At 53.0% G+C, this 15,684-nt stretch overlaps 1 protein-coding gene across 1 annotated transcript; it reads right to left on the bottom strand.

Moving 5' to 3' along the window:
• Positions 1-8,320: 8,320 nt before the first annotated feature.
• On the bottom strand, positions 8,321-15,684 carry LOC309573718 (cytosolic 5'-nucleotidase 1A-like). Its single transcript, XM_082282861.1, has 8 exons — positions 15,601-15,684; positions 14,215-14,273; positions 13,376-13,543; positions 12,876-13,005; positions 12,241-12,363; positions 10,990-11,168; positions 10,114-10,455; positions 8,321-8,581 (listed from the first exon to the last, which is right to left on the bottom strand). Exons 2-7 carry the CDS (start codon positions 14,257-14,259, stop codon positions 10,153-10,155), a joined length of 948 nt encoding a protein of 315 aa, XP_082138987.1. The 5' UTR covers positions 14,260-14,273; positions 15,601-15,684; the 3' UTR covers positions 8,321-8,581; positions 10,114-10,152.

The raw sequence follows: 15,684 nt of genomic DNA, 5'->3' as shown, positions 1-15,684 counted from the left end.
CCCCGGCGCCTCGGGCCGTGACTCAGCCCCCGGGAAAGGGGAATAAACACTGTGAAATCAGTCACGAGATGCCTGCCCGGCCGTGCGTGCTTCTTCTGGACTGCCTTTAACTTCCTTCTGCTGTGTGGTTTTTTTTGCTCTTTCCGGGTTTTCTGGCTTTTTTTTCCTCCCAGGGGAGTGGAGTGGGGGGGAAGAGGGGGGACACACGCACAGCCCCAGGCAGCAGACCCCGAGTTCCTCGCAGGGCTCGGCTGCTCACGGACCTCGGCCGCCCACCCTCTGTCACCACGCGGGTTTCATTGTGCACCCCCGCCCAGGGGGGCCGTGGCAGCTCCCCAGCCCTGTGTTTCTCCCTGGCCCCAGGACACCTCCAGTTTGGGGGACTCACCCCTCCGAGCTGGGCGTTTCTGGGGAAGATGGGCATGTGCTAGACCACAGCTCTTTTGGGAGGTGCGGTGGGGGCGGGGGATGCCAAGCCACATCTGCCACCCTTCAAAATGCGCTGAGGTGGTACTAGGCCACCTGCAGCCATCGAGAACGATGCTGGTGCAGGGCAGAGCCCGGGGGGCAACCGGCCACCAGCAGGCCCCGTGTTCTGCCCCTCAAAATGCAGACTGAGCATCGAGGACTACTGGGGTGGGCTCTTTGCCACCACCGGGGTGAAATAACAGGGCTCAGAGGTATCACCCCACCAACTCAGGAGGGAGCGGCCACAGCTAATCTCTGCCCAGTTTGCCCCAGCCGAGCTCTTACAAAGCCACGAGACCTGCTGGAAGAACAATAAAGATTAAATTGGATTTACAGACATTTTCCCTTCCAAGTCCTGAGGGCTAGGGAGAGCTCGTTATCTGTTCCTGCTTGTGCCCAGTCACGGGGATGGGAAAGCAGCGACCTGTGGGATGAGCTGGGCACTGCTGGAGTGGGGGACCCATAGCTTTGCAGTGGGGTTCCTGTCCCTCTCCTGTCACATTCATGTTCATGCAACTTCTGGAAAATTGCTGGGTCATGTCACTGGCACCTCACTTGCGCCATCACCTTCCCACACTGTGTCCCTAAGCCTCTTCTCTCCTCCCATGGCCTCACATACGATCCTGCTGCCCTGTGTCCATGCATGCCACCCCCCCAATTGTGATCCATGCCGAGTATTTTTAGGGGGCATTTCTGCCCTGGACTGTATCTTGTCCCATGAGCTCTCCAAATTGCCAAGCCTCGGCCAAGCCGGTGGGCTTCAGGAAACCTGCTGCCTCCCTGTGGGACCCGGCTGCCACTGGGATGAGGTTTCCTGGAGTGATGGCCAGAGGCATTGGTTGAATCTGGTGGGTCCCGTTATTTTGGCCGGCATCTGCTTCCCTCCTGCCCCTGCGGGTGTGTGGTCAAGCTGAATGCCACTGACCATGAGTCAGCAAAACTCGTTGCCCTCCTGGCCCTGAGGCACTGGTGTGACTCAGCAAAAACCCTGCGTGGCTCATTCGGGCAAGGGCCCAAGGCATAGCAGGTCCCCAGCACCGGTAGCCTGACCCCAGAAGCATCGCTGCTGCTGCTGCTGCTGCTGCTGCAGGCTCCATCTCGCAGGTCTCCTCCTCTTGTCCCCCTGGGTGTCCACAGGCAGGAGTGGGTCAGACATAAACCAACCTGACCATGGCCTCATCCAAGCAAACCCACCCTCCCCAAGGGCTCTAAACCCCTTTGCAAATGTTCTTTGCAGACAGAAAGGACAGTCCTGACGCCAGGCCCAGGCCTCCACTACATCCCTTATAGGCTTTCCTGGAGCCTGTGGCAGGGCAAGTGAAGCACCAGCCCTCCTCCCTTCTCTTTGAAGTGGCTGGGAAACTGTAGCTGGCTAGGCAACCTGCACCTTGGGCCCCAGGCTGGGGCACCTAAGGCAGCTCCTCCTTGAGCATTTCCAGTCTGGCCAGTCTCTGCCAGAATTCCGTGGCTATGGAGTGGGCTCCAGTGTGCAGGGATAGGCTGGTGAGGACAGCATGCCATGCTAGTCACGTACCATCACACAGTGCACACCAAAGTGCTTCAGCAGAGTAAAGAACTCTGGACCCAGGCTGTGTCTGGGTTTTTTTGATTCCAAGGGATTAAAGGCAAACAAGCTTTGCTGTTATGAATGAGCCTTTGCTTGAGCTTCATGGCAGCAAGGCTTGTGTCCTCATCTGGGACTGCTCTCATACCAGTGCAAGAAGGTTGCTGCTTTTAGAAGGCTGTTCTAAATGACTTACATGCCCCATGTTCCCAATGGTTTATTGGGAAAAAGGAAGAATGGGGCTGTGTCAGGGAATGTTACAATGCTGGTCCTCTCCTGGGTGCCTGCAGGATGGGAAGGGACTGGGGGTCTTAACCCAAGAGTTTTTAATCCGTCTCTGTCCCTTGGCACCAGTGGTTTTAAAGCTGACACGCCAGTGCCTGCATGCTGGGGGGCCAGTGGCTCCAGCAAGGAGCCAGGATTTCTGCATTCAGGCTCCCTTAGCACCTCTGTGGAATGTTTGCCCTGATGTTAAAGCCTTGAGAGGTACAGTGGGTATGTTTAACCAGGAGCTGGGAGCATGTCTGGGTATTTATAGGCTTGGACCATGAGAGTTGCACCATATTATCTTAAAAAGATAGAGTGGCACGAGCCTGGGCTCAGGGTTTTTTACACATTTTTCCTTGTTTGTGGAGCAAACAGGGAGTGCTGTGGCTGAGGCATCTAGAGAACGTGTGAGACACAGTGGAGGACCTATCCCTCCTCACTCCTATTTTTGTCAAAGTGGATGAACCCCTTTCCTTGCTGGTCTGTCTCCCCAGCCCCCTGCATCCCCCGTGGCTCAAAGGGGTGAACCAGAGCATTGTCCCCTGCAGCCGCAGCTGTGGGTGTGGGGTGACACGCCCCTGGGGCATGGCAATGCTTTCGCAACCTCGGTGCCTGCTTGAGAGGATTCCCAAGGTGGGGTCAAATGACTCAGCTTCACTAGCTCCAGTTGGGAAGAGCACCCCAGCTCCAGCTCTGGGAGATTGGGGTCTCCTCTGCAAGTGACACCAGGGTGTCCCACCTGCCTTTTTGCCACACAAGCAGGGATCGGATGCACCTTAGTTTATAAACATAGAATCCTTTAGGTTGGAAAAGACCTGTAAGATCATTGAGTCCAACCATTAACACTGCCGAGTCCCCCACTAAGCCATGTCCCTAAGTGCCACATTTGCATGACTTTTAAATGCCTTCAGCGATGGTGATTCCACCATTTTCCTGGGCAGTCTGTTCCAATGCCTGATCAGCTTTGCAGGGAATAAATGTTTCCAGTATCCAGTCCAGAGCTTGCCTGGCACAACTTGAGGCCATTTTCTCTCATCCTGTCACCTGTTACCTGGGAAAAGAAGCCCCCACCTCACTACAGTCCCGTTTTACGCAGTTGTAGAGAGCGATGAGGTCTCCCCTGAGCCTCCTTTTCTCCAGGCTAAACACCCCCATTTCCTTCAGCTGCTCCTCATAGGACTTGTGCTCCAGACCCTTTCCCAGCTCTGTTGCATTCTCTGGACATTCTCCAGCACCTCAATGACTTTCTTGCAGAGAGGGGCCCAGAACTGGACACAGCACTTGAGGTGTGGCCTCACCAGTGCCCAGTACAGAGGGACAAACGCTGCCCAAGCCCTGCTGGCCACACTATTTTTGATACAGGCCAGGATGACATTGGTCTCCTTGGCCACCTGGGCACACTGGCTCATGTTCAGTTTCAAATGCCTTTTTTTTAGGGGGGCTCTAGCAGGTCTCCCATTTGCAGTTTGGCAGCCCTCTGCCAGGGTTGCTACAGTGGCCTTTTTGTCCTTACACATGGCTGTGTGTTTGCCTTCACCCCTTCCTCAACGTTTTCTCCTAAGTTTATTTATCACAGTGGTACCAGTGTCGTGAACTGCAATGACCTACAGGGCAAGGAAAGCTTCAGCTCAGAGATGCAGATTATTATTTTGCCCAGCTGTGGGTGGGATTTTTAGAGGACATCTTAAAATTCAGAAAAAATGCATTTCTGATTTTGAAGCTCATTGCTAAAAGAGAAAATTATTCTTCCATCTGAGCTGAGCAGAGCCTACAGGTGCACAAGCCTGGGCAAGTCTGGTTTCAAACACCCTGCCTCCGCTGGTGCTGGTGCCGGTGTGAAGGTGCTGGATGCAGCTCATTAGTGGAGCCTGATTCACCCTCCCTGAGATCCCAAGTGGAGCAGTGGTAACTTTTTCCCGGCATGGTGCCAGGATCTCGCCCACTCCCTACACCGTTTCCTAAACTGATGTACAATTTACAAGGTGAGGGTGCGTTTTGCAGTGGCACCGGCACATCCCAAACTACACCCTTTTTCAGGGTAACACCCACAAAAACAAGCCAAAAAGGTAGTTTAGTAGCAGCTCTGGGTGGTGGGAAACCTGGGAGCAGAGGGGGGGTTGCACTAAGCACAACATGGCCATCCTGTCCCCAGCTCTGTGGGCACTGGGGAAGATGTCCTTGGCATCATGGGTGGTGGGAATCCCCAGTCCATTCATGCTGACTGGGTGAGGCTGGTTTGGAGGCAGAGCTGGCCTGCAGCTGTCTTAAACATGTTCTGGCTGCCATCATGGGCTGCAGTGACCTTGAGGAAATGCTAAGTGGACCTGCAAAAGGCCAAGGCTAGGTGGTATTTTTTCCCTTGGCATCCCTTATGCTGCAAACTGTGATCCTGGCGGCGGGTGAGGGTGGCTCACTAGTAGCTGTGTGACACAAGTGGATGTCATAACAGGCAGGAGACCTGAGCATGGCTCCATCCTCATCAGGGCCATTTGCAGCAGCCTTTGAACATGGAGTGTTTTCACCCCAATGGACTTCTCCATCACATCTTGCTCTTCCATCTTTTCCCTAGCTATTTAAAAAAAAAAAAACCAGAAAGGCTTTTGTAAGTCAAATATACTTATGGTCTTTAAGATGCTCTGGTGTCTTCACTAGGGTTTACTTACACACTACCTTGCCTCAGTGGGCTGCTGCCAAGCTCGACATCTCCTGTCCCTGTGTCCCACGCACTCCATGGCCCTGCCCAAATGCTTGCCACCCCCACACCACCTGCCCGCTCCTGACCCTGCTCGGCATTGGATGTTCTTCATCATCCCCTGGCTCATCCTCCCCCACGGCTGGTGACACACCTGGCAACCACCTTGGGGAGGAGGGCACCTGCCCCTCCCTGGCTGCTGGTCCTGTCTGCTCCTCGGGGCAGGGATCTCGTGTTGTTTGCCTCACCTGAGTTATTTTTTAGCAGGCTGAAATTGCCAGGGACAGGCAACAACAATCCTGGCAGACACTGGCAGCAGGCATCGTGACCTGTGGCTGATGGGATGGGGTGCTAAGTGGCAATGATGGTATTGATTCATCCCCACCCACGCCAGGATGTGATGGGGAATACAGGGACCCAACTCACCTTGTCATCACCTTGGGCAATTCCTGCTACTGTCCCCCACGTGAGCCTGGCTTCAGATGGGGGGGGGGGGGGTATTGGCATGCTGGTGGGGTTTCCATCATGATGCAAAGAAGTGCCTCCAGCCACATCCAAGCACACCATCCATTTAATTTTCTTTGCCAGCACTAGATGTCATTTAATTATTTCCTTTAGTTTCCAGCAGAAACTGCCCTAAGAGGACCATCATTTATGCAATCATGTCTCCTGCATGTGACAAAACACTGAAGCAATTGAGACTTCTGATCCTGAGAGGAGTATGGACTCAGAAAGATGAGGGTCAACACCCCATTGCAACCCAAGGATCAGCTTAAAAGTTGCAATGTGTTTTGTTGGAGTGGGAGCAACCAGCTCTCACTGGTGATTTGGTGAGTCAATCTGGACCTCCTAGGGCAGTTTCTGCTGTGTCACTATTTCCGCAAAGGCTCTGAATTCTAGTTTATTGTCACCTTTCTGCTAAGCTCCATCTTCACTTGCTACCACAGCCACTATTTTCAGTGTGACTGCCTGGGGTTAAGCTCTTGAAACCAGTTTTAAGCACACTGGCAAACAGTCTGTGGCTTCACACACCCTCCCTCTGACGTTCTACATGCAGAACAGCCTGTTAATAATTTTTTGTAGCGTGGGACGTGGCATCTCGGCTTCTCTGGCTGAGAACTCCAGAGTGTTTCTCAAGGTACACTGCCACCAGGGTGACTTAGGGTTATGGTCAAAAATGTAAAGATGCCTTGCTCAGTGCTCATTACCAAAGGTGCTTGTAGGTTAGGGAGGTGTGGGAGCATCCTTGGCAGACGCTGCAGCTGCACCCAGGTCCTGCAGCCTCCAGCATCCTCTCCCGCTGCAGCCAGGAGTCAATGAAGCTGAACAGCTCGGACACTGCCACTGCAGATCTCTATTAGCAGCTAAATACCTGCCAATCTTCCCTCCCTGCAGTACCACCATTTCATAAAACCCTTTCTCTTGCTTAGCACCGAGCTGTTTTGTTTTTAGCATTGCAACCCTAAATTGACTGGTGCAGTGAGTCGGGGATTAAGGGCATGGTCCTGGGCAAAGGTCTCCCACAACTCCTCAGGGCCAACCAGCTGCAGCCTCTGATCCCTGGGGTCACGCGCCCCACCCCGAAACAAGGGCTACTTGTTTGGCATTGCTGGCAGAACTGGGCCCTGCAGAGGAGGGAGCTGGCCTGCCTGTGGCTGAGCAGAGCAGGGACCCACCTCCTTCTCTGGACCAGGAGGGTGTCTCAGAGGGGAACCCAGACACCAGGCAGCTTTGGCTGGGGTCACGGGGGGTTGTTGGAAAGCAATGGTCAGAATCAAGTGCAGGTCCTCAGAGTCCCCTTTGCACCCCTTTGCACTTCTTTTCCCGGAGTGGAAAGGTGCAAAACTCAGCAGGCTTCAAAGGGAGCCTATCTGTGCTGGTGACACGGCAGTGTGGCCTGCTCCTGCCTTGCCCTGGCCAGCAAAACCTGAAACGGGTGTCAGAGAAGCATGCCACGACCAGCCCCAACAGCTAAACCCTCTTCAGGCTGCAGCAGCAGCATGAGAGCCTGGTGCATCAGCAATCCTTTCAAGGAGGGAGCTTAAGATGCCTCAGAAAGCCAAAACCTGAGGAGCATCCCAAGCATTAATGAACTTATTACAGAGGCCTCTAAGACAGAAACAGCAAGTTTGTCCTTGCAGCAGGGCATGAAGCTGCAGCAGTCCTTGACAGAGGGTGTTTTTGATGCTCCATCTTTGGAGCAGGACAGAAAAGGGCGGTTTTTGATGGCACATCATTGGAGCACGGCAATAAGGGCAGTTTTGATGCTACAAGCTTGAACCATGGCCTCAAGCAGCTGTACTTGGCCCTATATGATGCAACCCGACAAGCTCGAAGTTTCCTTCCTTTTTTCCCATTTTGGGCATGTTTTGCCCTGTCATCCCCCATTGTGCTGACAGTGCTGGAGGAAGGCATGTGGCGCTTTCCCCGTGCCTCAGCATCCCACGCGCTGCAGCAGCTCACGTGGGCCTGTCCCCACCACTCTTGACTCAGCTGATTTCCTCTCGCCCAAGGCGGTGACCAAGCTCCTCCTGGCCTTGTCCAGGCATCAGCAAATGAAATGGGTTGGAGTGGTGGATGCCCAGGAGCATGGTCACCCCCAGCACTGGGTCCATGTCCCCAGCACCAGTTGCCACAGAAGCAGGGGGCTGTGCCTGGTGGGCAGGGCTGTGGGTGGGCACTTGGATCATACTGCTGAGCCCGGTGGTATCTGACCTGCATGAAAGTGGGATGAATGTCTGCACCTGCTTACTGGGCATGTTTGGAGCATCCTGTAATTAATGTTTGTTCAGCTGACGGCTGCTTAGCATTATTAGTGAATGATGAGTGGCTGATGTTGTTGATGTTGCTACCTCAAAACATCTAATTTCAGCATCTGTACTGAGCAAAAGGGCCAGGGGCCAGACTGCTGGTGCCAAGACCCTGCCAGGCTTTGCTTCCTTGGAGGTGGATTCCTATCATATCTGTGCACATGGGCATCCCTGTCCTGCCCTGGCAGCCTCGAGTTTGGACCCACATGGTTGCCATGATGGCAGGGACAGGACCTCTGCCAGTGGCATGGCAGGGCCAGCAGCTCCCCTTGCTGAGGCAAGATGTGCAGAGTCCCCATGCCCAAGGTAGCAGGAGTGAGCTTGGGGACACAGATACAAGATGACATTCAGGGGCCTAATCCAAAGCCCACTGAAGATTTCTTGTGTATTTAAGCCATTTTGATGAACATGTCTAACACCTGATAAATAAATGAATGTGTGTAAAGGAGCACTGAGTTATCCCACCCTTCCTCCCACACTGCTAGACACAGGCATGAGGAACAAGCATGCACACTGGGATACTTGGTTATTTATTTATTTATTGGGGGGAAAAAAGCTTTGGTGAGAGCAACACTTGTGAAGCCTTTAAAAATAATTATTTTCTTATTACACTGAGATTTAAAAAATGAAGCCAGCATCATCTTTATCTCCTTGTCCATAATCCCGCTGCCGCCTGTGTGGCCAGTTTTTTTATGAGGCGTTTCTGGACAGTGGGCAGGGATTTGAGGTGCCATGTCCCCAGGCAGCACAGTGGCCTCTAGTGGCAACTCCCATCCAGCCCTGGGGAAAGAAAAACTGCAAATGAAACTTGCGAGTTGCTTGGTCCCCAGGAAAATTAGGAACGGAGTCCAAACTGCCAAAAGAAAGGCATCCCTGTAAGGGGAGGGGGGGATGTGTGATGTCAGGCAGGGAACCTAGCACACCCACATACCCCATGTGCAAGGAGCAGTTGTTCCTGAGACCCCCACCCATGCCCTCCACCCATGGGCCTGGAGATCCATTTAAGGTTGGCCGCAGCACCCAGTCCTGCCCCAGCCCCTGCAGTGCTGTCTGCAGCCCCGGCCACTCCGTGGCTTGCGCTGCAGACAGCCCATCTCCAGTGCCCTCTCCTGGTGGGACATTAGAGCTGTTCCATCTCCTGGATGGACCTCAGTGCTGGGTTGTAGCCTTGTCCCTGTCTTGCGGCTCCAGGAGCTGAGTGTGCTACAGGTCTGTCTCCCAAAAGCACTCTGTGAGCAGTGTGCATGCCTAAAGAAAGCTGTCTTGTGCTATAATCTGTTTTATGAGGAGGAATAGCTTGGGCTGGCTTTCTTCAAACCTTCTAAAAGGTTTGTAGGTCCTTTACAGTTTTGAAGTCTTTCTCCCTCTTCTGAGTTTGGCTGGAGCTACCTGAAGCACTCACTAGCACATCAGTCTCCTCAGGAAACCAGGCTGAGTGTGTCTGGTGAGGCAGGGTCTTCAGTGCTCCCTTTAGGCAGAGATCTTGGGAATAAATCATAGAATCATAAAATGGTTTGGGTTGGAAGAGACCTTAAAGATCATCCACTTCCAGCCACCCTGGTGTGAGCAGGGACACCTTTCACTAGACCAGGTTACTCAGAGCTCCATCCAACCTGATTTAACACTCCCAGGGATGGGGCATCCACAGCTTCCCTGCGCAATCTATTCCAGTGCCTCATCACCCTCACAGTAAAGAATTTCTTCCAAATATCTGATCTAAACCTGCCTTCATTCAGTTGGAAGCCATTCTCCCTTGTCCTGTCACTACAGGCTCTTGTAAACTGTCCCTCTTCATCTTTCCTGTAGGCTCCCTTCAGGTCCTGGAAGGCTGCAGTTAGGTCACCCTGAACCCTTCTCTTGTCCAGGCTGAACAATGACAATTCTCTCAGCCCCTCCTCACAGGAGAGTTGCTCCATCCCTTTAATCATCTTGGTTGCCCTCCCCTGGACTTGGCTCAACAGGCTGATGTCCTTCCTGTGCTGCTCCATCTTGGAGACTGTCTGAGCACAGCCAAAACTAGCATTTTTTTCTTGCTTCCTTCAGCTTGTGTGGGTGGCATTAGCTTCACTTATTTCTTTGAGAGAAGTCCCCAGGTCCTACATGGCATAGCTGTAGTCCTCAGTGTCACAGCAAAGGCGTCCTTCTGTCCCAGAGCAGCTGTCTTTTGGCTTTATCCTAAGATGCAGAGGACCTCTTATCAGGAGCAGAAATACACATCAAGCTTTGCATGGGAGTCCATGCTCTCATCCCCTTTCCCTGAGATTTGCTTGCTGCATATTAGGAGATCTTTCCTTCTCCACCAGAAGTTTTACCTGTGCTGCTGGGAGGGAGGACTGCCGGCCTGCAGCCCATCAACAGCAGGAGGGGACCCAGGCAGAGGGTACCCCCACATTTTGAGCCCCTTGGATGTTATGAAGCCCATCATCAAAGAAAATGTGAGGCTGGATCTGGGCGAGGATGGGGCCCTTGGGAGCCCCATCCATGAAGAAAGCCTCGTCGATGGGCAGACCCCATTCCCGAAGTGTCTTGATGGCCCGGATGCCCATGTCCCGGCCGCTGCGGGCTGTCACCAGGTAGGTGCGGATGGGGGATTTTTCCTGGCCGAACTTCTTACGCATCTTCCCAAGGTGCATGGCAAAAGCCTTCAGGGGACCCTAGAAGCACAGCAAGACAGTTGGGAGTGTGTGGGAAATAAGGAAACACCTACTCTGCCTGTACAAGCCACTTGTTCTTCTGCCACGGTTTGTCAGGGCTGTGCAGAGCACACAATGCCTGTGGGCTGCAGGACTGGGCAGTGCTGGGACTGGTGCTGTGCACTGGGGTCCCTGGGAGGAAGGTGAGCCTTAAGGTGCTCATCCTAATCCCAAAATGACCAGCAAGGTACATCCCAGCAAGCAGTGCCTCTGGGTCTGAGTCCTGCAGGAACTTAGACAGCAAGAGGTCACAGCCTACAAAAGGTGATGTTGGGAGTAACTACAATCCTAGATATTTAGGAGCTGATGGTCACTTACAGGAGATAACAGTTCCATTTCCAGTGAGACTCCAGATCAGGCCCACACCAGGGACTGAGTAGTGGATGCATAGGGAATCTGCAAGGATTTGTGCTTTTTTGACCGCTCATGGCAAAGCCCTAACGGGAGAGATTGCAGAGCCTGTGGGTGCCCATGAAAGCAAGGTGGCATGCTCACGTCTCCTATGGGGATGGCCTCCATCGCCCGCTCATACTGCAGTGCCCCCTCCAGCCCCTGCTCCTGGAAGATCTGGTCCGTCTCGTCGGAGAAGAGCACGGCATCCCCATCAAACACCACGCGCAGTGGAGTGCTGGGGGCCTGCACCTCCTGCTGGAAGACGAGCGCTGCTGAGACCCCTGTGAGACAGAGCAAGGTGGGGTCAGGAGGGACACCCCTCCCTGGGGCAGCTCATGCATGGCCAGCTGCTCCCTACACATCTCCCTGTCCCACATCGCCATGCCAGGGCCTCCAAGCCAAGGAGCTTTCTGGGGGAATCAGCCCAGCCTTTCCAGGGCTTTGTCATCCCCTGAGAAAGTGCTGCTGATTGGAAACCGAGGTCTGGGGAGATACTGAGGTGTGGTAAGAGATGGTGGGTGGTTGTCAAGGCATGAGCAGCCCTCCTCCTGGTGCCTGCTCACCCTGCCAAGCCTCAATCTTTAATGCCCAGATTTAGCACTCTGTGGTGTGAATAATATGGGCTGGCATCTCCATTGATTGCGATAATTGGCTTAATTACAGTCTCTTCCTACAAGCTGTTCCCTGCCCACCCTCATATGTGGACCCAGGCTCCCAGATGGGAGACACTTGTCAGGGCAATGATTCTCTCAAGGAGGTTCCAGGAATGTGCTGTGTAGTGAAGGAAAGTCCAGACTGCAGATGGCTTGCTCCTGACCTTGAAGGACGGTGGCCAGCTGATGTGCTCATACCCAAGTAAATTAATAAGAAGGTGATTAACCCCATTAGACAAGATGGGGAGACTGCACTCCCTCCAACTGAGGTCAGGCATGTGCTTATATCTATCACTGAACACACAGTAACTCTGCATGTACCAAGACAGCAAATCTCTGTGGCATCATCACAAAGTCCTGGGAATCACTGATAAACTCTCATTGATGAATGGAATTGCATCTTTGGTTAGAAATGCTTAAATGCCAGGCAGGGAATGACCAGCCCATGGCAGAGCTACATCCAGAATGATGCATAATGCACTCAGTGACTTGTGAGGGCATCTGAGCAACCCTGGTGTGTTTGCAGGCTACTGGTAAGGACAGAAGAGGAGACTGAACTGTTCAGGACTGTACTAGTAATCAATGTGGCATTTACCCCTTGTCCCTGTGAAATCACAGGTTCTGGTGCTGTCTCTTGGTACTGAGCTGCTTGGAAAAAGTGTGGTGGGTTTGGGGACGTGGGATGGAGGGGAGAACTCACCTCTCCGGAGGGCATTGCAGACATCTGTCCTGTCAGCTGAGAGGAACAGCTTGACGCCGTGGGACTTCAGGTACTGTGTGGAGTCCTCGTCACTGACGAAGCAGAACTTGGAGATCTCCAGGCCTTCAGGACAAGGGATGTGAGTGAAGTCTTATGGAGCAATATCCTCCTCACAGCCCCTGACACCCTCCGGGGGTCTTGGTGTGCTTTGCGAGAGCAAGAGCTCAGAGCAATGCATTTTCCACTGGTGTATGGGGAACCTGCCTGTGTCCTTGCTGCATCTTCTTGATCTGTTGTTGCTCCTATAAAACTGCAGAGTGCAGTTAAATATTCCCTCCATCCCTCCCTTAAAAGAGCATTGCTCATGACAGCACTCTGGGATTTAGGGTGTTTTTTCAAAGAACTGTTTTTATTTTCAGTAGCTGCCTGAAGATACCTGGGCCATTGCAAAATGCTGCCAGACTTCCTGGTCTGAAGGACGTGGCTGAAGGGAGCTGGGCTCCAGGAGAACCCCTTCTCCCCTTCCCCTTGTATCCCCTGGCTCTCTGTTTGCCACTGATGATCCACTGTGGTGCCTGATCTGCTCTGCAGTCTCCCAGGGGAATCAGGCATCATCGGGGATGGGTCCCCCTTACCATAGTGCTTGGCGCTGTTGATGATGCGCATGCCACTCTCTGGGCTGTTGTTGGAGAGCACCAGGATGTCAAAGAGGTCCCTCTCTGCTGGGTTGTTCTCCAGGATCTTCTTGTTCACATACTGCACTGCCTGTGAGGAGAAGATGGGACTCTTTTAAAGAGGCATGACTGCAGTGGCTTTGCAGCAGCTCTTTTGTAGTTAAGGTTAGTGGTTTGTGCTGCATCTGTCAGCTATGGCACTGCTGGCATGTTATGGAGAGATAGACAGAGCAACCATCCTGCAAAAGCCATCATCAGGAGGGCAGAGAGCAGGATACCTCAGTAGGGGGGAGATAGACTGGTCAGGAGCACAGGTCTCGATGCCCTGCAATGAGGCCAAGAGATCAGGAAAGGCCTAACTGCACCCTGTGACTGAAGTTGAGACTTAAAGCTGGGAAAGCGGAGCTTTCACCCCATGCTGTGAGTGTCTGCATGTGCCCCTGCCCAGGTGTGGTACTCACCTGGATGAAGGCAAACGCTGTGCCTGGTGGCAGGGGCTTGTCCTGGTTGGCCTGCTGGTGCCTTGTGTACTCCTCCTTGCCCTTCTCCAGGTACAGCTTGTGCTCTTCCTCCAGGTTGAAAATGGCTCTGGTGGTCACAGCAATGACCAGTGCTGTGCTGGGATCCTTCTGCAGGACAGGGAGGAAAGAGGAGTCAGGGGACATTAGAGAAGGAGCTCATGGAGGTGGGGTGAGGAGGGGGCACCAACCAGAGTGGTGGGGTTGGGTGCTGGAGGTATCACCCCGTGTCACAGTTCCTGATGCCAGAGGTACCACACCCAGTCTTCATTTTCAGGCCACCAAGGATGGGGCTGGCAGTTGTGAAACCCTAACCTGTCTGATTAAGTGCCACATGCTCCAAGGACAGCTCACACAGAGGGGATTGCTTCATAATTTTGTTGTTTGTAGGCACAGCACAGCCACAATCATCTGTTCGTGCTGAGCTGGGTACTGCTGGGTTTCTCTGCACGTACTGGTTGTTTTACCCTTTGTTTGTGTCTGTTCTGGACAGTCAGATAAAGTCTCTGTGTGTGTAGAGAAGCTGCTGCTTTCTCCCTGGCTGCTCCAAAATTTCAGTGTGAGCAAATGTACCTGCCCTGTCCATGCAACTGGGAAATCACATGGACCTCACTGGGACCAGGTGTCCAGCAGCCCTGGAACAGGCCACTTCTGCTGAAACCCAGGCATGAGCAATTCAGGCCACCACAGTTCTGCGCTGTGGTGTGTTCTCTCCTGCAGTGGCATTTCAAAACCTGGTTTGGAAATACAGGATGTGTGTTTTGTAATGAACAGCCTTTTACCTGTTTTACATTGGTGTTTATGACTGTGCTTTCCGGCTTTGCCATCTTCAAATCTCAGCCTTTAAGAGAAAATATAAAGTTAAACTGACAGATTATAATATAGTCAATCTAGAGAGGGGAAGAGTGGAAAGGAGACAGGAAACATCCTACACGCCAAGTACAGCAGCCCAAATGAACCTATTTCTGCTGACAGCAGCTTTGCTCCGAGAAAAACTGTTCTAATAGTTCCAATTAAATGTGATGGAAAAGTGGCTTTTCAAACACAGATCACTGCTTTATTTTTACTTTTGTTTTTCTCAGAGTATTTTTCTCTGTGTGGAACTGCTGAAAGTTGTTGTGGAGCTCTTTTCCATGCAAACTAAGGCTGTCTTTAAAAGCCAAAATAGGTTAGATCTTACAGGTAGGTTTCTAGTTCACATCCTTGTTGCCTTTTTTGCTACATTTGCTTGAATGGTGAATTTGGATCTACAAATGAAGGAGTTCACTGCATCAGCAGCTCATTTGCAGCTGTAAAAGGCCAGAGTAAGTAGAGATGTGTGGTGAGGGCTTGGATACAGGGTGAGACCCCTGCGATGGCACTGGTCTGCCCCTCCACAGCCCTGTGAGCCCTACCTGATTGCTGTGCTGGGGGGCTGTGCAAGCAGAGCTCAAAACCAACATGCAGTGTAAAGGACAAGTCAGGGTCTCCACAGAGACCTGTCTTTTGCCCCAGTTTTATTTAATTAATGTTTATTGTCAGGGACAGCAAAGTGTTGCCTGGGCCAGTAGGCAGCACACTTGGCCAGCCCTGAGAGCCACAGCCTTGCCATGGGGGGCTCAGTGCTTGCATGTGCACTCCCCGACTGCCCGAGGAGTGGAAAGTTCTGCAGCAGAGCTACTCTCCCAGCCAGGGGTGCCTGGAAAGCCAGGAGATGCTGAGCATCCCTCTGCTTCCTCCACCCCATGGCCCATGCTGGGAAGGGGTCTCCTCCCAGAGAGCAGGGCAGAGGGTGGCAAACACCCGCCCAGCTGAGCGGACAGAAGCATTCTTCTGCCAGCATCTCAGCCAAGTATTTTCTGAAAGTCAAAATTAAATGCAAGAAGGCAAAGGAGCTGAGCAGCCCTTCCTGGTCGGAGAATGCACCTCTAATTTCTGCTTCGCTCTTCCGAGCGCTGCAAACCAAGCCCGAGTTCTCCCTCCCATCCGCCTGCCCAATAACCCGCAGTGCTGTTCGCACACAGACACACGGATCTGCACAGGCACGCGTCTCGCTGCGAGACCGCAGGAAAACATTCCAGCCGGGTGCTGCCGGTCCCCGCAGCTCTTCCTACGGCTGCTTAGCAGGGAGCAGATGTTACCCCCTGCCCACAGACAGGGTTCTGCTGGAGAGAAAAGCCCAAACTCACCCCGAGCTCTGCCTCTGCTCCCCCTGGTCACAGCCTGTCCAGCGGCAGCATCCCAACTCTGCCCAAAGCGCCGCTGTTTATATT

The sequence above is a fragment of the Coloeus monedula genome (assembly GCF_965178545.1).
Source record: "Coloeus monedula genome assembly, chromosome: 6".
NCBI classification, from domain to species: domain Eukaryota; kingdom Metazoa; phylum Chordata; class Aves; order Passeriformes; family Corvidae; genus Coloeus; species Coloeus monedula.
This window is presented reverse-complemented; position numbering and strand designations above follow the sequence as displayed.